At 38.1% G+C, this 26438-nt stretch overlaps 1 protein-coding gene across 1 annotated transcript in view; it reads left to right on the forward strand.

Moving 5' to 3' along the window:
• The window catches only part of KCNQ1 (potassium voltage-gated channel subfamily Q member 1), a 74333-nt gene that overhangs the window by 8696 nt on the left and 39199 nt on the right, over positions 1-26438 (forward strand). The window contains exon 2 of the mRNA XM_072421822.1: positions 3710-4165. Coding sequence (XP_072277923.1) covers positions 3807-4165 — 359 coding nt within the window. The 5' untranslated portion in view covers positions 3710-3806. The remainder of the gene's footprint in view (positions 1-3709; positions 4166-26438) is intronic.

The following is a 26438-nucleotide window of genomic DNA, read 5'->3' on the forward strand; positions in this document are numbered from 1 at the left end:
ACTGACTGACCTCATGTCTTTATGTTGGAAGCACTTATTTCAATAGTGGCAGGGCTTTGATCTCTCGTGTGAACCTCCAACACAGAGAATATTGAACAGCATAGCATTGACACCCCCAAATATCTAATTCCCCTGAGACTAATCGGCAGAGGTAGCGGTGCCATAGATCTCACATATATACAGCTATAAGGCCCTATACACAGAAGTACCTATGCAGTGTTACATAGGGAATTATCTGTTATCATTCAGGAAGGTTTCCAGACTAAAGGTGAATTCAAGGTACTGCTTAAGCACACTTCAGTTTTAAGCTGTTCCCTAATATATACCAAATCTTCACTTTTTGAGTTCCCTTCCACTTTTAAGTTCCTTCAAAAGGTTCTGCTATATTTTGTCCTTCAGATTTTGGACCATTTTGTTGGATATCATTTTGTAAGTGGACTTGAAAACTGATCACAGTGGTCTAAATGAAGTAAAACATGGGCTTTTTAGTGGAATCTAGACCTCTCTAGAATCTCATTCCTCCTGCAGGTGATTTCCAGGGTTCTATTTGCTTTCCCCATGGCCTGGCTACACTGTTTGCTAAATTTGCAATCATCTGCAGATCTTTTTCCTTGTTCTTCTTTTTTATATTAACTCTGTTGTCTTCCCTAAAGCTACGTACACACCTTCAATAACTGTCATTTAAAAACGAACGATCATTGATAACGATATCTGTGAACGATCGTATAGTGTCCGATTATGTACATGCTGATAACGATACGATCGTTCAAAGATAATGTTCACATGGAACTGGATGGAGAACTGCGCTAGAAACTTACACAGAAGAGGAAGGATGGGGAACTACCCTGGAAACTGCCCAACTTATACACATACTTACACACATACACATATATATATACATACAGACACATACATAAATATGTGTGTGTGTGTGTATGTATATGTATGTGTGTGTATATATATATATATATATATATATATATATATATATATATATATATATATATATCAATATGTGTGTGTGTATGTAGACACAGTGAAGCACCCGGCAATGAATGTTTGTTCATCGCGCATGCTCAGAACATTTACGATCACTGTCCGACTGTACACACAATAGATAGCGAACGATCGTCGTGCAATCAGATCTGCCGGGATGGGCGTTCGTTTCCAGCGACTTTCCTCGCTCGTCGGCGTCTTAGGTCTGTCGTTGTGCATTTTTTTTTTGGTAACGATTATCTTATGAATAGTCGTTAGTTGTCTGTTTCCAACGATAATTATTGCACGTGTGTACGCAGCTTAACTCTCTCTCTTCAGTGATAGGTTTGCACAGGTCTGTACCAGATCTGTTTTATAGTGCTGCCATGTTGACTGTTGCCCGATATAAAAAATCGTGATTGTCTTGGGTGAATCCAGCTTGTGTACAGTGTTCCCCCAATGTTCTTTAGAGATCTGTCATGACTGAATGGGGACACAGCAGGGCCTTTTACTCATCCTCCCTACTTTTCTTTCTATAGAACTGAATGGTGTTATGTGTACAATGTCTGTTTGTTCTACTGTATTTGGAAATGATCAAGAAAGATAATTTCCAGTGACGAAAATTGTCCATCTGTACACAACTTTACAGCGGTCTCAATCATATGTATAAATACAACAGAGTTTTACAAGGTTGTGTTACAAAGTGTCTACATTTGTTGCCTTTTCCTAATAAATGCTTCTTTTTTCCCCAGCGATTGCGATTTTTTTTACCATAAAATGGTTTAGATTTCATTGTTAATGTTTTGAGAAGTTGTGGTTTGTCTCTGTGCAATGGAAAATTAGGGTATTATTATTTTTAAAGAAGGAGTTGTTGAAATGACTAAATATATCCTATTAACATATTTACATTCTTTCTTTGTAATAGAAGTGCTGAAAGCCTAAATACAGCCAGCTCTGGATAGCGTGCAGAGGGCTCAGAACGTTTGGCTGTCTCTGCTAGATAGATTTCTTCGAATTTTTTCTCATTTAGAGTGTGATCAGGGATTGAAGGTGGGGAAAAATCTGAACGGAAACACCCACAAAAATAATTCACTAGCTCACGGAGGGGGGGAAAAGGTTAAAAAAAAAAAATTACTCTTCACCTTATTGTTGTCTAAGCCTTTGTTAGGGGAGATTTACTTTTATCCCTTGTCTTCAAAATGAATGTCACAAGGAAATGAAGGGAACCTTTCCCGGGGACATTAAAACCTAATGGCAGTTAAAATCCACAAGCAAATATAATCCTAAAGGGGAACCAAAGACTCTGCTTGGTGGTACTGCACAGTAAATAACCCTTTTGTTAGACAATACAAGTTTACAAAAGTGGGGCAACTTAAAGCAATGCACCCTATATAGGTCTCTGCAAGATTTGTATTAATAGATGTCTATTAAGCAGTTTTAGGCTATATACAGAAAGATGATTGTCATCTGAGGCAAACGATCTTGATTGTCCTGGATAAATAAATTAGCATGTGTACAGCAGTCCACTGATGCGTTCTTAGCACATTAATGAACGACTATATGAGGACAACTGCTGTCTTTTTCTATGGAGGAAGACTTAGCAGGTTGTCATCTGCTTATCATACAGAGATCATTTGTTCTACTGTCATTGGTAATGATTAGAAAAGTAATATCAGTACACCCCTTTAGACTGGCCATTAGTATAGCTGGACTATGCCTAGGTAATTTTATTAAACATTTTTTACAATACAAGAATTGTAAATACCTGAATTTTACTTGCTGAACCTGTACAGCAGAGCTACTATTTGAAAAATGCAGCACACAAGATCAGCTGCAGTGTAAAGCCTGGTGCTGACGGCAGAAGATGGATCTTTTCCAGGGACAGTAGAATGAATGAGTGCTGTACACACAGGTCTGTGTAGAGGGCAGAAGTTGAGCAAGAGGAAGCCCTCCTTCTTCATAGGAAAGTACAGTGGTCTCTCTACTGGGTCCTTCATTGTGAGGATGGATTGATGAACAACATTAGGGGGCCGGTGTACACATGCCTGAGATGACTGTAACCTAAGACAAATAATTGTGATTGTTTATTGTGTGAACCTCTAGCCTTGTTAAACAAAAAACAAATTGGAGTGGTTGCCTATATTGACTAGCTTTGGGGCCTGTGTAGACACACTTTCCTATGTTTGATGTGCATTAGAGTCGCATGGTAAACAAAGGGCAGTAAATTACCATTTACCCAAATGTCATGGTGTGCATGGCATTGCAAGGCTGCGTTTATTCTGCGTTGTTTTTCAGAAGCTTCTCTTGAGATGCATTTAAGTTTTACTGTGTATTGAACTCCAAACACTTTCAGCATTGTCTTGCATGAAAAAGTCATGTTTGGCAGCAGTGCCTGTCCACACAAGCCCCTAATTTTGCATACTGCTTTTGGTGCGGTAACAGCTCCAGTTTATGTAAATGGTCTTTTTTTTTGTGTTGAGCAAGACAAGAGAAATGCTGAGAAAGTTAGAGGACAGTGACATTCCTAGACATGCAGCGTTAGGGCTCACACCTTTAAAATCAACAGCCCGACAGATCTGCCAGCGCTGTGCCGAGCAAGGAATCCTGCACTTAACCTTGTATTGTAGGCCACTCCCAGTGTAGAGTCATCAGGAGGGAGCACAAGTGGGTAGGACCTCACTACTTGTGTATGTGTATGTTACTAAACAGATTTTGTTTCTTATTCTCCAACCAGATGTCGGACGCCGGTGGAAAAGAAGATCTGTGGCTTTTCTATATATAGTACTTTTTTTCTGTCCCAATTGTTGGCAGAGACATTTTTTCCTGTCTCAATGTCATCATCACCTTCTAATTCTCCACAAAGAAGCTGGAAAGTTGGAAACTTAACTTCCAAGCGGAACTTCCAGGACAAACAGAACACTTTGGAGATGAATGAAAATATGAACACTCATTACGGGGGTTTTAACAGCAATGGACAGCAAGGTGGGGAGCGGGACACCTCCACATTTGAACTGAAAAACGATGTGCTGATTAACACAGGTTCTCCTCGACCTGTTATAAATCTAGACCCCCGAATGTCCATCTACAGTGCCAGGAGACCTTTGCTTACAAGGACCAACATACAAGGCAGAGTTTATAATTTTTTAGAAAGGCCGACGGGATGGAAGTGTTTTGTGTATCATTTTACAGTGTGAGTAAACGTTTATTATCTTCATGTTTAATTTTGCTTTTGTAAAAAAAGTGTTTAGTAGAACAGTTGGTACAATTGATAAATGTTAATCTTTGGAAAGATTGCCCCTTTAATGCAGAAGAGGGCACTATCCTTCATCGTCATTATGGCGCTTGTAGAAAGTCAGGTTGGTCGGCAAGGGCCCAAGCAGCCTGCTGAGCCATCCTGCGGCCTTGTTGATGTCCGTTAAACATGTACCTGTTTATAAGAATGGGTCACTTCAGTACCAACACAAGACCTGCTATATGTCTATTTATGAGGTTATTCGACTGTACAGCAGACTCATGCTTTCCTTTACCAGCTTGCAATACCAACAGGGGATCAGGCCATACCAACTAGTTGTCACACAGTGAAATTCTTTACAGTTAGACTTCATGAACATTGCAACAGAGAGGCAAAGTGGCCCTTTAACAATGTCTGTCTGCCCCGTTCCAGAGTAATTAGAGCATGTCTTATTTTCTGGTTGATAAACATTGAGCATCATGTAGTACTTTCCTGCAAAACTGAACTATCCCTGAATCACTATTTTTGTTTTATTGGATTTCAATTCTTTAATGTAGGTTATACAGTGTTCCCCTCAGCCCCTTTTAGCTGGCTGCACCACTCCGCAGTTTTCAGTAACCACCCAGCTGTTTTTGGGTAGTTACTGATGAGTTGGGTCACGATACAGGGGCAGCCACCTGCCTAAAATTTCTTCCCACCCTGCTTAAAATAATTTCTGGGTTGAGCACTGTTATAGCATCACATGTAGGTAATACCCCAGCTTTCTATTTTTTTTTTAGAAAGCTACACATGGCATCCTGACAATCCCTCCCACCAGCCATGATCTGCCTGCATTTCATATACTTTAAAAATTCTACCTGTCTTACCACTACTAACCACATGCTGAAAGAGACAGACTGAAGCTCCATCATTTTTTGTGATCTCCAAAATAAAAGATAGCTACAAAGCAGAGGTAATGTTTTGTATTCTGCTGACATGACATGCAGTGCATCTTAGTACATTATTTATTTATTTATTTATTTATTTGATTCCACATCTTCAAGCTTTATTGCAAGAAACAATAGACATATTATACAATCAAGTAATTCAAAGATTTGTATCTTACATACAGAAAAATGGAGTGGAAAGTCAACGACATAAACAATAAACAAAGTGGGTAACAACCAGAAGGACAGATAATATTCGAAATAGCTAGTAACAGCAATGACTTCTGACCATGTTCTCCTTTTTTTTCCCCACTGCTTTTGAGGTAAACTCAGTTTGAATTTTGATCAAATTTTTGTACATCAGAGTAGAAAAAATGTACCCCGGGACCCCATGTTTCTGTAAATTTATCTGCTCTGTCCAGGGAGATGGATCTAGATTCTTCCATTAGATAAATCTCCTGTACCATGTGAAGCCAGTGTTTCTTGAAGGGGGAAAAGAGGATTTCCAGGACAATGAAATCCGACTGTGAGCCGCATTCAATAAATGTAAGGTTGGGGAAGCCCCGTATGAGCCGAGAGAATCACCTCGGTCGTGTAACAAACATGCCCAAGGGTAGGTAGGGAAAGAAGGTCCAATTATTCGTTTGCCGATATCACAATTTTGGGTCCAGTAGGTCTGAGTAAGCGGGCATGCCCGCCAAATGTGTAGCATTGTACCCTCAGCTTGATTACACCTCCAACATAAATCTGAAGACTCTGGGAACCATTTATGAATGCGACCAGGAGTAGCATACCACTGTGTCCAAATTTTGTACGAGTCCAAGCCCTTTTTGCTCTGATGCTATCCTTGGAAACCAATTACCTAAGAAAATTATATAGATAGGAAAATATGTGGCGAACGGCAGCACCTTCCGGACAGATCTGTTCTAGCACCGATGGAGGCTAAGAAAGGTCTTACTTTCTCCCAATTTCTGCAATATCATTTTTAATTTGTACGTAAGACCACCATGAAATCACATCACCTTCTACTGGATCTAAATCGCTCCTAGACTTAAGTCTGCCTGCCCTCATGAAGTCGGCTACCTTCAGTGGAGATACCCCGTTCCAATTCTTTTTCTTTATTGTAGACATTACTTTTTTTCTAGCAATACAGGCAAGTCTTTTTTGTAAAGGGCCTAAAGTGATTTGTGAAATAACCTAAATATAAAATCACTTGCAGAAAGGTCATTTTACTTTACCGGTGTCCAGTGACCTTTGGTAACCTGTCATACTTCTGTTTATGGTGAAGATTAATTCTGATTGATGTTTAATGTACATGTAATGTGCACGTTGTGCATGAAATTATCCTTTTTTATTTTTTCATACATCTCATCTTTTCAATTACCCTCTTACCTGCATACTACTACTTTTTTGTTAAACATATCTAGTAAGATTGAATGTTTGTAGCTCTGTGTGTGTGTATATGTATCTCACATACATACAGTGATTTCAGAAGGTATTCAGACACCCTTCTTTTTTTGTTTTTCCATTTTATGTTGCAACCTGATGCTATATTCAAGTCTTTTTCTATTCTCATTATTCTACACTCTGTACCCCATAATGAAGTAAAAACATAATTTTAGACAATTTTGTAAATGTGTGCCTGTTCAGAATTGTGATAGCAAAAATTACTTTCTATTTAGCTTTGTATATTTTATCTTCACCAAAACATGGTAGACTACTGTTTTACAAAGGTCTTTGTATTACAGTTCAGTCGGTGGATTGTGCAAATGTAACGTGCTCTCAGCTAAACTTAATAAAGCTGAGCTTGCCAATGTCCTAAATTACGTGATTCTGCCTTCATCCTTGTACACAGTAGCAGAGGCACTTTGTATTATGGTCAGGAGGTATTATTATTAAACAAGATTTATAAAGCGCCAACATATTACGCAGCGCTGTACATTAAATAGACGAATATAGACAGTAACACAGGAGGAGGAGCCTGCCGAGAAGAGCTTACAATATAGGAGATATGACACCTCTACACTTTCTGGTCCGTGCATGACTCTAGCTAATGTGGACGCAACACAGGAATTCCTAAAGTGCAACTAATTGCTAAAAGATTGCCATCAGTTTTTTAAATACACACACCTGTCCTTGTTCTGTCACGGGCACCACCATCTTTTTCCTTCTTCTCTCCTTGGTTTTAATCTTTGGCCATTTTGATTGGGTGGGCTGAAATAACATAACTACTGATCAAGAGTTCATTCAGTCCCAACAATAGCAGGGGAAGCTGGGATGTGCATGTTCAGCTCCGCTTTTTGTGACAGGAGAGGAAAGAAAAAGGCAGGCATGTTTTATTGCAGGAGGAACATCATATGTCCCTTTCTGCAATAAAGCCCCACCTGGTCATGAATTTTAGTTCAGCTTTAAAGTAAGATTGGATTAGTGAAAGGATGACCTTTTCGACTTGGAAAGGGATCTCTCCCATAATGGAGACATACTGAAGTGTGTAGTGCTTATTACTTACTAAATGAATTGTAAAACGTTTGGTACAGACACTAACTTATCTTATTACACTCCACACAGGCCACACAGCAGAATACGAAGCTGAACTAAAGAGATATAAAATATTAAAATTCATATTTTTCATGAACACTTTATTCAACATGAGGTTTTTATTTGTTTTCATTTTGTTTATACAAGGAGTGTAAATTTTTGAATCTGACTTAGTTTTAACCTCTTTCAGGACTTCATTACACCAGAACTAAGACCAGGTTAGGGAGAAGCAGCACAAGAAGCCACTCAGTTGTTCTATAGTTCAATGCTTCAAGAACGTGTAGGCAGAGTGGTCAAGAGACAATCTATTTGCTGCTTCTCTTGTCTTGGATGAGGTTGGACAAGACTTTAGGGTGTTACTTTATTTAAACTCAGAAAAATCAGGTCTGCTGCCCCTGCTGTGTTGCATATATTTATACATTTAAGTACTGAATTGACAGAAATCCAAATCTTTTGGCAGGTAAATCCACTCCCATACATGTAATTGATCTGTACATTTAGCTCTTTGCCTGGAGTTCAGCCGTAACAGCGTTTGGCATAGACACTTTTCCCAAGTGCTTACCTACTCATGTGCATCTTTAAAAACCAAGATGTTTTCATTTCCGGACTCGTCAAAGAGAATACGTCAATCAGTGAGATTTACAAACACTGAGATCATGTAAGAGGGGGTGTCAAGGGATATGACTCATTACAAATTACTGTTGAAGCAAGATGTCTACTTCTTATTTACCCGTGGTAACAAGTGTGCCCTCATACCTGACAATACCTGAAAAGTGTTTATCAAGATAATAGGAGCATTCCCTATTTCATTCATATTTGAAGAGACAGGCAATGTCATGTGTGTAAGAAAAAGAAATGACTGCCTGTTTGCAGTTTTACTAAAATCACCTCTCCTTACTGCGTCACCTTGTCCTCTTAAAAATTCAGAATCTGCAGCTATCTTGATTGGCCTGGCCAGAATGACGTAACTGCTGTGCATAGCTGGCTGCTGGGGTCATATACTGCAAGGGAAGCATGGTGTATAGTATAAAAAAGATAGCAAACAGACAGGTAAGTGTTTTTTCCACGTTTATTTTCACTTAATGCTAATAAGGGTTTAATATGTGAATTTGCTCTGAAAAGGTGTTTCTTGAAGGTAAAACTTTACCATTTTGACAGTGTATCCTCTTTCAGTGATGTGACACCTGCTCTCCCCAAAGCTGTTGTCACCATCAATACCATCGTCTGTTGGGTTGTCTTTCAGGTTCAGGGTTTTCCTTGTCTGCCATTGGGCAGCCAGTGATGATAAAAATCCTGCACCTAGCTTTTAGATGCCAGAAATGGGTTTGGTGTACGCTGCACCTTGTGTGTCCTGCTGAAGGTGAGCAGTAAATTAAAAAATGCTAGCAGCGAAAAGAAGATTTTTTTTTTTTTTGTGGGGAAAAAATGTGCTTGGTTTAGGAAAACCACCAGGCTGTGTGTTATACAAGTAACCTAAGCAAAATCTGCACAGATAGATATACAAAACAATTTTTTATCCAGTTATACATTTATTCATATTGGTATTTTTTTAACAATATTTTGGTGTGAGAGGAACACTCCACAACATGGGCAGGTATTCACCCTTAAAGCGAACTAAACTAAAAACAAAAAAAATTCACTTACCTTTAATTCCACAGCTCCCTCAATGGCGCTGGTCATTCACACGATACGGTCCCACATTGTCGTGGGATTCCTCTTTGTCCTGGTGCCGAAGAAGCGCTGGGCGCTGCCATCTTCTGTGTTCAGTTTTGGTCTTCTTTCTTCGTCACCCGATCTCTCACTGCGCAGAGAAAAAAAAACCCGCTGTGCATAGGAAAAAAAAAGAGAGCCGATCTCACTGCGCATGCGTGGAATTGGCATCTCTTTCCCCTTGGAGGAAAAAATGCCCCATTTGCGCATGCCCGAGGTTAGGGCATGCACGGAAGGAGCAGCCAGAACCTCCTGGGATGCGTGACATAGGTATCCCGGGAGGCTCTGCGCTCCTATTAGGTCTTCTTAGCAGCGGAAAGACTTAAAGGGGTGGTGCTGCCTGTTAATAGCTTTGCCATATGGTGCGATTAACTTTCTAAAAAGGACATAATTTAACTAATATAGATACAGGAATCTGTCCTGGTGTAATCCTGACTGTAATACTGTCACTTTAACAAGGGAAGGTTACTACTCTGAAATAACTAAACTTTAAACCTCCCCCTTCTTAAATCTTCTAGGAGGTGAGAACAGAGAGATGATCTTTTCAATGTCCATTCACAAATTGGGGTAGGTGGGTGACCAAATTGTTTTTTGCTTATCTGCAATAGAGAAAAGCAAGGTCACCAACTTATCTAAAAAGAATTACAACTATTCTATCGAGTAACAAGGTCATATACCTGTATGTGTAATTGTATTTTTTTCCTGGAATTGAGCTTGAAATTGTTGTTTCAGTAAACAACTTATCTTTAAGTAAAAGATTTGCTGAATTGGACTCATGGAGCTTTTTTTTTTTTTTTTTAAATTCCCCAAGTCTAAAGAAGATAGACTATCATGGGGAAACTTGGGTGTTTAAATAAACCTGGAATCCTTTCCTAAAACTAATTTGCTGTTGGTTGGCAAACGTTTTCTATCTTGGACCGGTTTCATTCAAGGTTTGCTTGATCACCCAAGTTTCCTCTTGATAGTCTATCTTCTCCAGTCTAAGAGAGCTTTATTAAACATGGAGCCCATGGAGTCATGATTCATTGGTAAGGACAATGAGACACTACAAGCAATAAATGGTGTATAATAGAAAGTGATTGAACACAGAGGGTTTTGCTAGGTTATCTGCTTTCCAAAAAGACCTATACAATTGACTCAGTAATGAAACCATTTCATCTGTGTATTTTGGTACTGGGCCTAAAGTTACAAATCCAACAGACTTGCTTGAAACCATAATGGCCTATGCAGCACCACCTCCCCCTCAAAAACAGTCTTTGTTTCTTTGGCATTATATGTATACTAGAACCAATATTTCTGTGTGAATGAAATACAGACCAGCTATCATATGAAAACTGCTGCCAGGACTATACGTCTTGGTAATCCCCTTTGTAATATTGTAGAACAACCCAGGGGGCAATAATGTGGGTCTGATGTACCCTGCCAGTCACTCCTGATGGTTGGTATTGGGCAAAGCCCTTAGGTAAGCTTGCCTGGCTATTCTAAACAATAAAGCACCCAAAAGCCACAGTACAAAGAAGGGAGAGGTGATGAAGTTTAGAACTCAGGACCACATCTTAAGGTTATTAACTGTTAAAGGCTTATTAACTGTTAAAGCAATGTCATTAAAAGGAAATAAAACAATTAGCTTAAATAGTTAAAAAAAATATTTAGATAAGTCATTCACATTTTTGCTTGGGATTACATTTGAATGGTCGTTGAAGCATACAAAAGCTCCAGCTAAAATGTTATTTTGAGTAAACTATGGAAGAGTTCATGTTTCTATTACTTCTCCTGGCCTGACTAAGGAGATTTCATTTCTTGTCCCCGTAACATCAGAACAAAAAATAAGGGGAGCAGTTGTTATCAGGACAGGAAGTCACGGACTCAAATAGTAACTTGATAGAAGTTTTAGCCTTTACCAAAAGGGTTTAGTTGTATTCACTGTTCCCAGTGGTGAGATTTTATATTGTTTTTTTCTTGAAGTAAGAGGTAATGTGTCCAATATGAATGCAGCCCAAAAAAAAAATCTGTTTTATTTCCCCGGAATCAAACACCTTGAAAAATCTGTGCTGTCAGTTGGTGTTATTTAGGTTTTATAAACTTCTATTATGGGGGTTTCCAGCAATGTGTGCCTGCTGCATATGGTAAGTCTCCTTTATTGTAGCATTGTGAATGGACGATTCATTAGCACCTGAGACTTCAAATAAAAATGTTCTAAGCCCAAAAATAAAATATAATGTATTGCAATTTAGCAGTCCTTGGCATGAAAAAAGGAAACTAGCGCAACTATCGTATCTGAGAACCTTTTAGAAAGTATAGAAAATACCAGTTGATCTTGCTAGAACTGCAAAATCCTTGTCCATACCTGTGAGCTGAAAAGACAAGAAAAACAATCCTTCTGTAGACTACGAACCATCCATTCATCACGCAATGGGGTTGAACAAAGGCAGAAATATCTGTCCTAAGTCCAGTCTACATAACAACCATAGGTTTCTCCCTAGATCCTATATAAGGAAGTGAAGACACATAGTAACCGGAAGTGTGTTATTTTTTTTTTAAGGTTACCATGAGAAAAAAAGGTGGCAAAAAACAACGTAGGTACTACATCCAAGGACCAATAAGCAATGCAATGTATACGTTGTAGGTTTTAGAACTTGCAGGGTAATTGACAAACCTGGTTACTTGCAAGCTATTCCTTTGATTTCTAGCAGCACCAAACACTTTTTGTAGCCAGGCAGTTCCTTTATTTGCAGAAGAGACAGGCAAATTCCTTTCTGCAGTAAAATACCTTACCAGACTGATCACTATTTTTTTTTCTAAATACACTTACCTGCCCCAGTTCCATCTTCAGTGGAACCATTTTCTTTCTTCTCCTCCTTCTGGTTTTCAGGAAGCTTGGAAAGTTTTTTAGACCCAAAAGACACAGGGGAAGGTGGGATGCTTTTTACAGAAGAAGACCATGAGCATAAAGGCAAGTATACTTTATTGCAGAAATTACATTGTCTGTTTATTTCTGCAATAAAGACCTGCTCCATCACACATTTGATAAATCTGGTAATTGGTATTACCCATCATTTGTAGTCCTTCTTGATCTTTTAAGTAGCCTTTATTGTAGGAAGGAAAACAAAGAAGGGAAAAAATTTTTTTTTTACAACACGCCTATCCGACTATGTGATCTTTACCACATGCATATTCTATAATGGTCCATGCAGTGCACTGCATTCTGATGAATGCAGTGTTCGGGTATCCTATTCATTTGAATGGGCTGCACAATACAGCACATTACACACAAAAATGGTGCCTGCTGCAACCCCACAGCCTTATGTTCCTATACTTTGTGCGTAGGTAGGCTTATCTATGGATGCTCATATCATTTCCACAACCTGCAAATTTAGCTTGTTTAATGCCTAGTAAACCTGTTTATAATTCAGTTTACTGTAGATGGGCCCCTGACTCCCTGAAGATTGTTGGCAATGGCTTGGTGAGCTCTTTGTAGTGGCTGTTGCTAAGTCTTTTTGTAAATGAATCGGTCTTACACATGTTTACAGAGTTTTAATCTAATCCTTGCATAAACTTACTTTGGCAGTTTATATGAGGTGCTTCAGAGTAGACTTCAGACACTGCCACTGTAGAAACTGAAAGCGATAACCATGCAGTTGATTTGTTCTCTCTACTCCCTACTATATTTGTAGTGTGCAATTGCTTCATTTTTGTCCCACCCAAGTCACTGCCACCTTCTCCTTCCTGCTCCAGGTACAGGCAGGCGGAATCTTTGGCTGTTGGCAGTGATGGAAGGCCAAGTGGTCTCTTGGATACTAGTGAGCAAGTTCTAGGCATGCGTATATACAGAATGGAGATCTTGCCCTTGAAAATGAAGTAAACCAAGTGCATACAATTGTTATAGTGCCTCATTATAATTTACCTTAATGCAATATTTTACCCTAATTTGAAATGACTCACATTTGTACAAACTTCCTGCACTTGTGCGTGTATGTGTGTATTTATGTGTATATAATTTTTTTTTTTAATAGAGAAATTCATATTTCAAGTAATTCTCCTTTGCCTGTAATTGGAAAAGGAAAACATTTACCTAACTCCGCTTTTCATACCAGCATATACTGAAGCTTTAGGACACATCACCCATCATTTGGCTACCAAAATTGGAAAAGAAAGCTTTGTGTACCCTCCGAAATGATGTGATGCTATGAACCCCTTTTCCAAGCTGTGACAGTGATATGTACTCTGCAATGCATGATACATGCTGGGGGCAAAAAATATCATTAAAATAAATTTCTCCCCCCCTATTTAGTCCCAATTGACATAAGATCAGAGCCCTATGCTGCTCTGTCTTGGTCTCATGCTGGAGATAAAGTTGCAGATCATACATAAATAAAACTCTAGAGAAAGGCACATGCCAAAAATGTTTTCACTTGATCTGACCACAGTGTTTATAGAATGATGTGTAGTGCAAGAAACGGCAGAACCGTGGACGGAGCCTGAGGGTTGTGTTCTTTTGTAAATTTTAATAATTACATAAAAAATTGTATAATGCACCTTTGTTTTCTTTTATTTCCCTCCAAAAAATGTTTTGTGTCATATTCTCTGCCCCTTTTCTCATACTAATCATGTAATGTTTTTTTTTTTTTTTTTTCGTTCTCACGCTACACAATTGTTGTTGTATGCCCTTTTGGTAAGAGTTTGTCATTTGACACCAGGATATGTCTAAATCTCACATAACAAAACAGATTTTGTGGCCTGATAACTGAGATTTGAATAAATTAGCAATGTCTTCTAGCCTATATTTTGTAATATATAGAAGAAAACTTGAAACCACTAGTGTCAATACCAGGCTGGGATTATGATTTGTTCTATAAAGCTGTCAGTTTGGCAGTCAGTAAAGGTTTTCAGGTTTAGGTGCATTCCCTTGTGTATTATCACAACTGGAACTTTCTTGTTTTCATATATTCTTTTATATAAGTGGCTATATAAATCCTGTTTAATAATAATAATAATAATAATAATTCGCCTAGTAGCATTTTTTTTTAGGATTATATACACTGGTTGGCCAAAACTATAAAACCACTGACAGGTGCAGTGAATACCATTCACGGTCCGGTTACAAGGGCAGTTGTTAAGGTTTGCGGTATATTAGCAGCAAATGAACAGTAAGTTCTAGAAGGTGATGTGTTAGAAGCAGGAAAAATGGGCGAGAGTAAAGATCTATGTTTGACAAGGGCCAGATTGTGATGGTTTGAAGACCTAGGCTTCTCCAAAATTGCAGGGTATATGGAGTGCTCCTGAAATGCAATGATTAGTACTAAAAAAAAATAATGATCAATATTAAAGAATTATGGCCCACAAAAGGGACAATCAGTAAATTGTTGATAGGGGCACGGCCCATTGATTTGTGTGGTAGTAAGTTGGGGAAGGCTAGTCTGTCTGGTCTGATGCCACAGAAATGCTAATGTAGCACAAGTTTTGAAAAACGTGATACTAGAGAAGAGTGTAAAATTGCACAATTTACCACAGCTTGCCGTGCATGTGTAGCAGCAGACCAGTCTCTGCCCAATGCTGTTCCTGGTCCATTGCCAAAAGAATATATAAAGGGCATGTGAGTATCGGAACCAGACCATGGAGTAATGGAAGCAGGTAGCCTAGTTTGATGAGTCCTGATATTCATTCAGACCACATGAATGGCACATTCACATTGTTTACCCGGGGAAGAGATCAGTAGAATGCACCATAGTCAGGATTTAGAATAATTATGCACTATAGTCAGAAGGCAAGCCTGTGAAGCTTATACTGAACCACAAATAAACTGTATTGTTGCCTTAGTACTGTTTGCTTTATTTTTAATGCTAGAAAATGTAAGCTAAAACCAAATCGCCGTGGCTGGTAATCACTTGTTCTCTACCTGTCACTTTATTTTATAGCCACTGTCAACTTTCATTTTTCTCTCTTTGCAATTTGGTGGTGGTGATAGAATCTTAATAGGATTGGGGTGGACTATTCATTTTCTAATGTAAAGAACACGTACAAATGGTTTTGAAAAGAAGTAAAAAAAAAAAATCAGGATCCCCTTCAAACATTATATCCTTCACCCATCCTTTCCAATAAACTGACCTGCCAGGCTCATGATGGGGCATACAACATATTTTAGTGCTTTGGTAAGCTCAGTGCCAAGTAGTATTAACATCAATATAGCTCACACATTTCTCCAGAATTGCTAGCCATGGAGGATAATAGGTATCCCAAGTGTGGAAATGGATGGCTGTATTATTCTTTGCATGGTCACAATATGCGTAACATTGCACAAGACTCCGGAGCTCAACAACAAGATAAACTCATCATAACCTGACAAGCCTGGGTAAGATAAGTTGCTCTTGTTTGCATCTGAAGTCCAATGGTGACTAATCTGGTGGACGGAATTTGACCGGGAGTGGGGAGTACTGCTTCCTAAAATGTATTTACCTTTTCATCATATATTTTTTCATTAACATCTGCAGACTTTATAAAATTATTCATGTATCCTTTGTGTTCTTAATAGCCGTACATTTTATCATACATATTCCAAGACTGCTATTATTCTACATGTCACTTTAATGTAGGGAGGTCTTTGTGTATGCAGCAGCCTGCAGTACTCTGGCTATTGTTATACCTCTGAGGATAATTTCTATCTGTCTTATGTGTGTTCCTCTGGCTGCAGAATAGCACGGACTGTCACAAGATATATCTAATTATACACAAATGAGGACATTCCAGATTCACTGAAATTGTCTCTTGCCAAAATAATACTCTTTACTTAGGTGCCATCTCTTACAACAGTTTAAAGCTAAACTTTAGCTTTACCCTTAGTCTTGCACACTTGTACAGGCTCCTCTCCTTTACTGAATTTGTTTACTTGTGTATGGCCTGCCAACGCACTTAAGTGGACCTACAGCAAGGTTTTTTTTCTACAGGTTTGGAATTTTCAGCACAAGTGAATTGGGAGTGCCCGTCACAGTAAATGTCAGCACTATGCATCATTGCTGCTAATGAGAAGCTTTTGGGTTTCAATTTGCTTTTTCTCCATGGCTAAACTCCCAGGAAAGACTTGACTTTATAATTTCTGAAATAAATGCAAAGCACACAGGAATACGGGGGGGATACTTAGACCTGAATGTCTTTACCACTTCATTTGTAATGCATTGCTTTAACTGCATGTGTTCGTGAGGGTTTCATTTAAAATTTTTCAAAGCTTGTTAACAGAATGTAAATACTTGAATATTCAAAGCTTGGACACAATTCTGCTTAAAAGGTAAACTCCAACTAAAGCCGCATACACACATGCAATAATAGCCGTTGGAAGGGATCTTTCACGATCCATCCCAATGACTATTATTGCACGATGCATGAACAAGTGGTGTACATACAGCACCATTCTTCTCTATGCAGAGCGGAGGGGGAGAGCATCGGAGCGTCATCCTGCTGCGCACTCTTTCCCTTCCCTTGCATTAGGATCGTTAGTCGTCCCATCGTCTGTGGATCCGCAGGACGGTCGTTCGGACCATGGGCAACTGGCGCTGTACACGCGCCAGATTATCGGCTCAGGGCCGATATCGGGCGAGAACCGTTGGACGTGTGTATGTAGCTTTAAACGTAGCTGGATGTATATTCTGTTAGTGTGTCTGGGATGTTTCTCCTCCCTTATTGTTAGGTCTGACACTTGTCACATTGACTACATAAAAGGAAATATATACTTTGTTGAGGCATGCATAACAATAAATTATGACTGTGGTTTTACACTCACTTGATCTAATATAATTATATAATTGCTACTTGTGTTCCTATAAGGAGTAAATATTCACTTTCTGTATGTGCAATCATATGCTTTGTATTTGGTTGCATGACCTTTTATAAATGGATGTAGTGGATTTGAAGTATTTGATGCATGGAAGGGTAGACAAATTCCCCATCTTCTGGCAGCCCAGTGGTTTGATTACAAAAGAAGCCTTTAGGAACAGTCACCTTATTAAAAGTCAAAGATATTATGTATGCTAGAAAAGGAACCCCAAATGTTAAATCATCAGGATTTGGGAAACCTAGTACATTTTATTTGGAAATGCTGCCATTTTTGGGAATATTTTGAGTGTTTTTAATCTTATAAACAATGGGAAATATTTTTTTTTTAAAGTAATCTGACATTATATAACCTGTCATTTGCAAAATATGTTTTGCATATAGTACATTAAATGAGCTATTGTGTGTTTTTCAATCAGCCTACTGTGGAAACCTGGAGTTCCTCCAGAGGTTGCTAAGTGTTCCTTTAGCAATTTTGCCAATTACCAACAATGTATGAAGCATTCTTCCACACACCACCCAAAGTGCTGTGAGCTGTGTACATAGTTATTATAGAAGAGGTTCCTTAAAGTCCTCAAAGGTTTTTTAAGGGTTCCCCTATGTTATAAACACTGCGTTAGAGGATACATCGCTATGTACATATTTTCTATGTTAACGTATGCGTTTTTTAAATGTACGTTACCTTCAGAAGAGCAGATTGACTTTAATGGATAGGTGTAGGTGACCATTCAAAGACCGAGTTTGATTGGCTTTTTTATGAATAGGATTGCAGGGAAAACATGTTGAAAGCAATTTTTTTTAATTATCACACCCTGTGTTTTTCATTCAAACACCTGTGTTTAAACAGTGGTTCTTTTATTGATATGGTAATATTTTCATTTGACATGAATGCTCATCAATATCCTCAATATCATCAAAATCCTTTGTTAGACTAAATAATCTGAACAAACACTGTGAAGAATAACTATATATATATATATATCCCCATTTTGTAATGTAATCCTAATAAAACTGGTTTAACTGTAATAATTAGTAGTTGAAATTTTACATTTTACTTCCTTGCATACTTGGCAATGATATACTGGGTTTCTCAGAATCCTTTTCCCACCTGTTCCTGTTACTGACTTGGTGCTTTTCCCAGCAGTTCGTACAGAGCCTGGGGTTGACTTGCAGACATCCCCAGCAAAATCCTTGGGTTTACTTCACTTCTCAAAGTATTGTGGGGATGCAGTGTATATTTTATTATTGTAAAAGTAGAATCTCATCCAGCTGGTATGGGCTGAGTCTCAAGTTTTGCTAATTGCTATTGCTATTTTTTTTTGTTATTTGTATATCGTTACTTTGAATTAGATTTTTAAACAAAACTAAAGTTTTGCTTTCATTGAAGGTACTTGTTACACACACACTGCTACACCACCAAGGCCCTTTTATCTTGGTCAAGATTTCCTCCTGTCTAAATATAGGCTGGGAGCGCATATTTTTCTCTGCTGCGTCTATATATTCCCCTTCACGGCCAAGTGAGGCATCTGTTGCCATTCCAGGGAAGATGGACTTTTATCACACTTCCTTCAAGTCTACACCCCCGACATTTAAGAACGTCACACATCTTGTTTTGGAACTTTTATCCGGAAAATCCTTCCATCCTTTACAATTTCCATTCCTTGATGCTTTTAAAGGTCTATCACATATCCTACTCTCTCCACTTCCAGTGTGTACACAATAGAGTCATCCTCTTTCCTATTGCAGCACACAGCCTTGCTTCCCTTTTGGATCAGGTTCTTCAGTTTGTAAATAATGCTTTTTTCCCCTTTTCTGAACTAAATTATCAGGTAAATGTTGGCTATCAGTTTAATACTAGATAGTCTATAAAAATTGCAGAAAAAATGTCCTTCTAAAAAGATCCGTAAGTCACATCTTTCTGTGTGCTGCCAACCTAGCTGAGCATTTTACCTGTTACATATAATAAAACAATTTACAATCGGTTGTAGTGAGCTGCGTAAAATAAAGTGTTTTTTTGCTTTTTTTTTAATTTAACCTTTTTTTAATTTAACCTTTTTACAAGCTTTATGGACCACAATGTTATTTTTTTTTTAAACAGCCTAGTAACACACTTTCCCTGCAAAATTCTTGTCAGTTTGGTAGTGAAGCTCTTTATAAGTTCAATGTTTGGAGCTGAAAGTGTAACCTCCATTTTGCTATACTGACCTCAATATTTTGATTGAAATAAATCAATTAATGTGAATACTATATAATTTTTTTCTATATTTATATTCTATTTTTAAGTACATCCATAAACAAGGTTGGTAGCTTTGCGAACCTCACATGGCAAAATCTACAAAATCCTGGGCAATATTAAATAATAAAAAACTGTCAATATTGTCTGATGTAATTTTTTTATATCAACTATTAAATAGAAAGAAGTCGATGTAGGGTCCCCTCCCATTGTTAGAACCAGACCTTTCTCTAAGGATGGAAACTGTCCAGCCAAAAAAAGGGGGCAACAACTGTGTGCCCTCTGCTTTCTGACCACACAATATAAAAGGGCAGTGAGTATGTAGCTGCCCTTTTCTGGCTTTACAATCCCCTGCCTTCCTGCCTCTTCCAGATATGGGGGGAAGCTATTTGGGGTTATATGGCAATAGCTATGGCCCTAGACAGTTGAGGTGGGGGGGGGGGATCTGAAAGCTCCCTATTTTTAGGGACACCCTAAATATCCACCCTCACCTTGGGATACAAGGGCATGCAGTATTCCATACCTCTTCACAGAAAAGTTTATAACAAAACCTTGCAATTAATGAGTGCACACACAAGAAAATGTATTGCTTTTTTATTATAAATGTACTTAATATAAGTGACCAACACCAGCATTCTCCAAAGATGTGTTTTGATCCAACCTCTCCAGCTTCTCTCTGAGCACTTTTAAAATTCACCACTCTGGCCATAGGCTTAAGTTCCCAGGAAATTCAGGAAATCGCTACCCATATTTAGATGGTGTGTTCCTGTTATGTACTGATTGCACTATCTTTTAAGATTTTAAGGTCTTCTCTAGCTGTAACTGAAGACTAAACATTAGGATGAATACAGGGATCAGGGGTATCGTCCAGCCCCCATTATGTTTTAAACTTTCCTTGGACGATTTCATGTTAATGTTGATACCTCAAGCAGAGGAAGGAAGTTACATGAAATGCACTTTTCGTGAACCAGTAAATTACCTCTAAATTTGATAGACACCCAAATTTAGCTACATCCAGGAAACATCCTGATTTTAGCACAACTTTGTTCTTTGTTGTATAAAAGTGAACGGTTACACTTGTTGCCTGAAATTACCCTTTAAAACCTGTAACAGCCAGACACCTTGTGTAGTTGCAGCCACAGCCTTTCTAATAAGAGAGAAATACCAAAATTGCTGTGGGACCTGGACACATCATATCTTACCCCCTACTTATATATGGGTGTTGTCAATATTAAAAAAACTATCTTAATGCAGCTTTCCTAGAAAATCAGAGGATGACCAAATAGATTTGTTGGCAAATGAGCAGCCTTCGTCATTATGCTTTGAACACTAAACACTGTCAATTGAGATTCTTAGAAACATGAAAGCTCGTGTTTATAGACTACGTTTCCTGCTCGTTCATCATCAACACCTCTGTTATAATTGCAGGATTTCCTTTGCCAATCAAGTAGCATTAGATAGTGGTCTTGTTTTGTATGAGTTTTGCTGTATCTATGTAGCTTATGCTAAGATATTTACATTGACTTTCAAGTGGCCTTTGATAGTGCACATTACAGTAATTGGTTTTGTGTGTGCTGGTGGCGGTACATTGGCCCCAACATTGTTTGATTCCCCTTTTTAGAAGGGTTTTGCTATTTGTATTGCTTTATTTAAAAAGAAAAAAGTTGTTTTTAATGCCAGTAAGGCACCCCGTAATTATGACTAAATATGAACATACGGAGCAAAAGGGTAAATTTACTTGTTAGGGAAATCTACTCCATTCATATATTTGAACTTCAAGGCCTTAAATGGTCATTTTGAGTACAAAGGAACAGTACATGGACTTACCTGTTTATGTTGTCCTTTATGTATATACGGTTTTGCTGTATACAGTTACTTTAAAAAAATTCTATTTGGAATTTTAGATGAGTTCTATTTTTTTTTAAGCAGTATTTATGGTAGGTAATTTACCCAGGCAAGCTTTTCATCACTGCATAGAAATTTAATGTTTTACCTTTACTGCTGCTTCCACTGATCATTATATTGATGGGGTTTTCAGGCATATGATGGTTTTTTCCCACCCACTTTTCCTCCAGAATGCCTGAAACTACTTAAAACACTTTCAAACACCTAATAATGTAAAAAGTGATTTCAGTTCAATTGTATGGAGACATTCGGGGCAACAAATAGCACTTGGATGGTGCATGTATGTATGTATATATAGCAGGATTTAAACCTGAACTCTGGGTAAAAAACTAAAATCACAGAATAAATATAATATATATAATTTATATTATATTTTATATATATATATATATATTATATATAAAATTATGTTTATATAATAAAGATAATTTAGGTGTTCTGCTGCCTACCAAAGAATTTTCAATCATCATATTCACACAGCTCTACTACATTATTTTATTGCAGAATGGACATCTTTTTTGTTTTTTACCTTTAGTTCCACTTTAGGAGTAGCTGATTTTCTTTCAGATGTGTATCTTTCTGTTGATATTTGCTTACTTTCTCTTACATGTATATTTCCTAATATTTTATTAGAATTGGTAAAAAAAAAGTAATGTCTGTTGAGGTCTGTGCAAACAATCATTTCTTCCTGAAGACACCGCTGTGCCAGGTCATTGGCCTCACTTTTTTAATCTGCAATTTGATTTGCTCCTCCAGGTGAAGGGACATATGGATATTGATGAGGTAATTCAGGTGTTCTTTTCCTGCTGTCCAAGCTATTAGAGTGATGGAACTGTATGATATAGTGCCATATAAAAGTTGTTTTACTTGTCAAATCGTTTATATTTCTGTCCAGCCAGCCATTAGATTTGCACAGCTGTGACAAATGGCATTGCTCAGTTAATGATGGTGACCTGAGCAATGCAGTTTAGTCACCTCATTGCCTACAATTGTGCACAGATGGAACTGAAGCAGATTGATGTGCTTTCTCCCTTGTACAAAGTAACGTAACAGACTGTCAATTTTAGGTATTTACACTGTTTTAGGGGCATTTAAATTTGTAAAGTTGTTGTTGTTGTTGTGCGTGTTTTTATTGGTGGTGTCTTATATGGACCCAGAACCCAGCTGAAACGAACAGTTAGTTTTCTGACTGGCCATCATGCAGATCCTCAGGCTCCACTATCCCAAAAGTATTTAGCTAATTGTTTTCTTTGCTTTTGGGCCTGTGGGTTCCTGTAGGTGTCGCGCAGTTAGCATTTTTAGGTAGGGGGTAACTTTGGCAGATTTTTTTTTATCTGCAAATTGCTTTACTTTAAAAAGTAAACCCCAGTTTATTTCTTGAGATGACCCCTAGCTGCTCAGCTTAGTAAAAGGGGGGTGATGGAGGTTTTAGCAATGCTACCTGATTTTCTTTCTAGCAATTATCACTATGTGTAGTATGCTCTGATCATTGGTGGGCCTTTTAGCATTCCCTTCCAGTTACACTGCATTGAGTTCACAAAACCCTACAATATTCATCATTCAACCTATCCTAATGACACCTCTCCATTATTCTATTTCCAGTACCCCTCTCTCTCTGTAGTATGAATGTCTTTGCAAGCATTTTGAAGCACACATTGCCACACATTGTTGGGAGAAAGAAAACTGGGCCATTAAAAAGCTACTACCTGTTATGTTTGCAAAAAAAAGGGGTAACTTTATTAAGTTCTAGTGTCTGTAATTTCTAGGCCTAACCTTAAATATACACAGTCCCACCTACAGGAAACTGCTACCAAGTTTACACAACTGAAGTCATTTTTTGTTTCCATGAGGCAAATTCTCAACCTGGTGAGCTTTGGAGACAGAAGGGTTTAATAAAGTTGGCAAACAGAAAAGCAGGTGTTGTAATTGCATTATTTCCTTGCCAGACTATGATGGGTTCAGCTGAATGCATTGTTTCATATAAAGTCACTTCATAAAACAACACAATGAGTCCTCAGTTTGAAAAATATGAATGCAAGACGTTCCAGGGCAGTCATGAATCAGGGCCAGTCATGTGCACTCATATCAAGGTTATCTCTCAAGCAAATAAATCTTGTAATTAAATCAGTACTTGAATGTTACCTAGAACATTTGTCAAGGAGATTGAGATTAGCTCTGTATGTACAAGAAGCACCTTCCAGATTATGGGTTAAGAGCTGGTTACCACAGACAGTAACATTGTGGTTCTGTTCAAGTTCTCCAGGAGCTGAAAATCAACCTCTAAAGCACTTTTTCCAGCATTTATAAAATTCCCTAAAACTGCTTGAGGAGCGTTTGTCTAGAATTGTGACTGTCTTTCAAGGACATGAAGGGGTATAGGAAGCGGAAATGCCATTTCTTGTATGTTGTCCTTTCAAACCCTTCAAAAACATTCTTCTAAAATGCTTAGCAGGCATTTGAAAAGTGTTTGCATTCAAATCAATGGAATTGGTTTATTGACCAACCCTGAGGAGCTATGCAAAGCTCAATTTAAAACGCAATAAAGAAGCCTTTTTACCTGCTTTGAGGAGGATTTGGCCATTTCTGTGATGGGTATATCGCTGTCAAGTGCTACAAAACTATGGGCTCAAATGCTGAAGGATATATGCCATAGAACCTGTGTGTTTTTTTTTTTTTTTTTTAGCAATTAAATAAAGTAAGGTGCACCTGACTCCCCCCCCCCTTTAAACACTTTTAATCTTCACATCAGCGGGTCCTTTTCAACATAGCATTGTTGTAAAATAGTACTTACAACTGTTACAAATTATTTAATAAATCAATCATTTTGCCCATTGTGGGACACAGTCTTGTACCTTCAGGTTAGACTGGCAGCTACACGAAGATTGGATGTTGGCAGAAAACCAAACCCCAATTCTGTAAACTATTTCACTATAATGCCTCTTTCTATTGAAATGCCCCTGTCAACAACTACTTCTGCCCCAGGACTCTTCCCACGATGGCCACATGAGGTGATTTCCCCAATGATGGTATGTCTCTTCCCATGGGGATCTGAATCTGACGGATAGTCAGGAGAAAATCCAGATCGACCTATCCTGGCTCTATCTATACATTTTTTTTTTTACTCTATGGGGTACCAAGCTTGTTGGATTTCTGGTAGGTCTGATTTGTTGATGCAGCTTTGGGACCTAAAGTGATGATTCTTCCCATTCCTAGTATTAATTTTTTACAGTACTCCTGATCTTGTACTGGCAGAAGACTAGGGCATCCTATTGAATCAGATGTTTGCATGCCAGAGATACTCCCTCTTCAAGATCCCTTCTCAGGGAAATTAGTTTACTCATCGGATTTTGCTTTGTGAGATCACTCTCTGGAGATGCTGCACACAGATTTCCTTGGCCAAACTGATCAGCATTTACCAGTCAAAGGAATTCCAGCATCTTGCATCATATGATTGTTATATATATATATATATATATATATATATATATATATATATATATATATATTGTATTGCTGGGGAAGGAGATAGGGGACTTTTCATTTTCAGACCTGCACTCTCTCTTTCAGTTCTCCCCCTCCATTTGCAGGACAGGTTCCTGTTTAATGGTGTTGCTGAGTCTTCTCAGATGTACTACACATTGCACTACTGAAGATAAATACCTTAAGCTATGTACACATGTTTAATAATTCTAATTTGGCAGGGTAAATAGAGTACACAACAATCTCCCAATTACTGACCATGGATGACCATTGTAATTTCTTATGGGGAGGATGCAGCATGGCGCCTCACTCTCCAACATATAACAGGAATGCCTGTTAAATGTTTCTTTGAAGCCATTATTTACCATGCCATTCCCCCAACTCCAATACTAATGTAATTTAGCAAGAAGCACTCCCTAACCACAAGTGGGCAATGGGAGGAGTATTTCCTGCTGTTTAATAGAACAGATTATTGGCCGCACTGTGGTAATCCTGTGCTTCTGCTGGCCAAGTGCCAACTGAAGTGGCCTAACCACAGGTGCAGAGATACCACCACATGCGGATAATTAAATTGAACGATGATGGAGTTTTGGATGTATCTTAAAGAGGGTTTCCACGTTGAGCTAGAAGGATTTTGTTAGCGGCAACACAATGGAATATAAAATATAATTGATTTAAGATAGATTTTATATTTCAGGGTTGTCACAAACTTTTTTTTTTTTTTTTAATTTTAAAAAAGCTTCATCTGATCAATTTAGGCAAACTGTTGTCACACGATTAACAAAACAAAGAAAAATGTGTTAAAAAAAAAAAATGAGAATAAAATTTTAAATGACAGTAAGCATATTACACAGAGGAAACAAAATTAAGATAGATAAAATTTTGTTGCTTGAATTCGAATCTGATGCTTTTGACTTAAATTGTCCCCGAAAGGCTATATCAGAAAAGAATGTCACTGGGCACACTGTGAGTTCAATGTAAATCCCCTGCTGAGTGGCAGCTTACAATTGTATCTCAGATATAACACTTAGACGTGAAAGGAGAGCTCAGCTACTCCGGAAAGCTCGGCCAGTGCAGCCAATCACAAAGCATTTTAATGACATTGTTTTTCATGCACGCACTGGGAGCAAAGCTGATAAGTGCCTTTGTATTCTCATTTGTCTAAGGACTACACTGATGAAAGGGAAATCATTTAGTAAAGACACCCAATGAAAAGTCCAAGGACAATGGAGCCAGAGACATTCCAACACTTCTAATGGCAGGCGGTCCAGGGCACAGATGCAGACAATTTGTATATTTCCTATAGTGCGACATGATGACTAGATGAGATGTGAAGTATAACTAATATTATAGAAAGGCAGCACAAGAACTGCAAAAACATGGATCATCCTTTTAGCTGACACCCAAAAGAGAGAGAAAAGAACGTAACTTCTTGGAGAAACTTGTAGTGCCCTCCAACAAAGAGGAGTTCACACACTTTAATGAGATTTTATTTCTCCTCTTCTGGTGGCCAAAGTAAGGGAAAAGACGTTTAGGATGGCAAGAAACTGGAGCAGCGGTTAAAAGTGAAATTCTGGGCAATTTTTGATAGTAGTTGGCTAATAAAATTTTTTTTTTC

This window comes from Pyxicephalus adspersus, chromosome 9 (assembly GCF_032062135.1).
Source record: "Pyxicephalus adspersus chromosome 9, UCB_Pads_2.0, whole genome shotgun sequence".
NCBI lineage: Eukaryota > Metazoa > Chordata > Amphibia > Anura > Pyxicephalidae > Pyxicephalus > Pyxicephalus adspersus.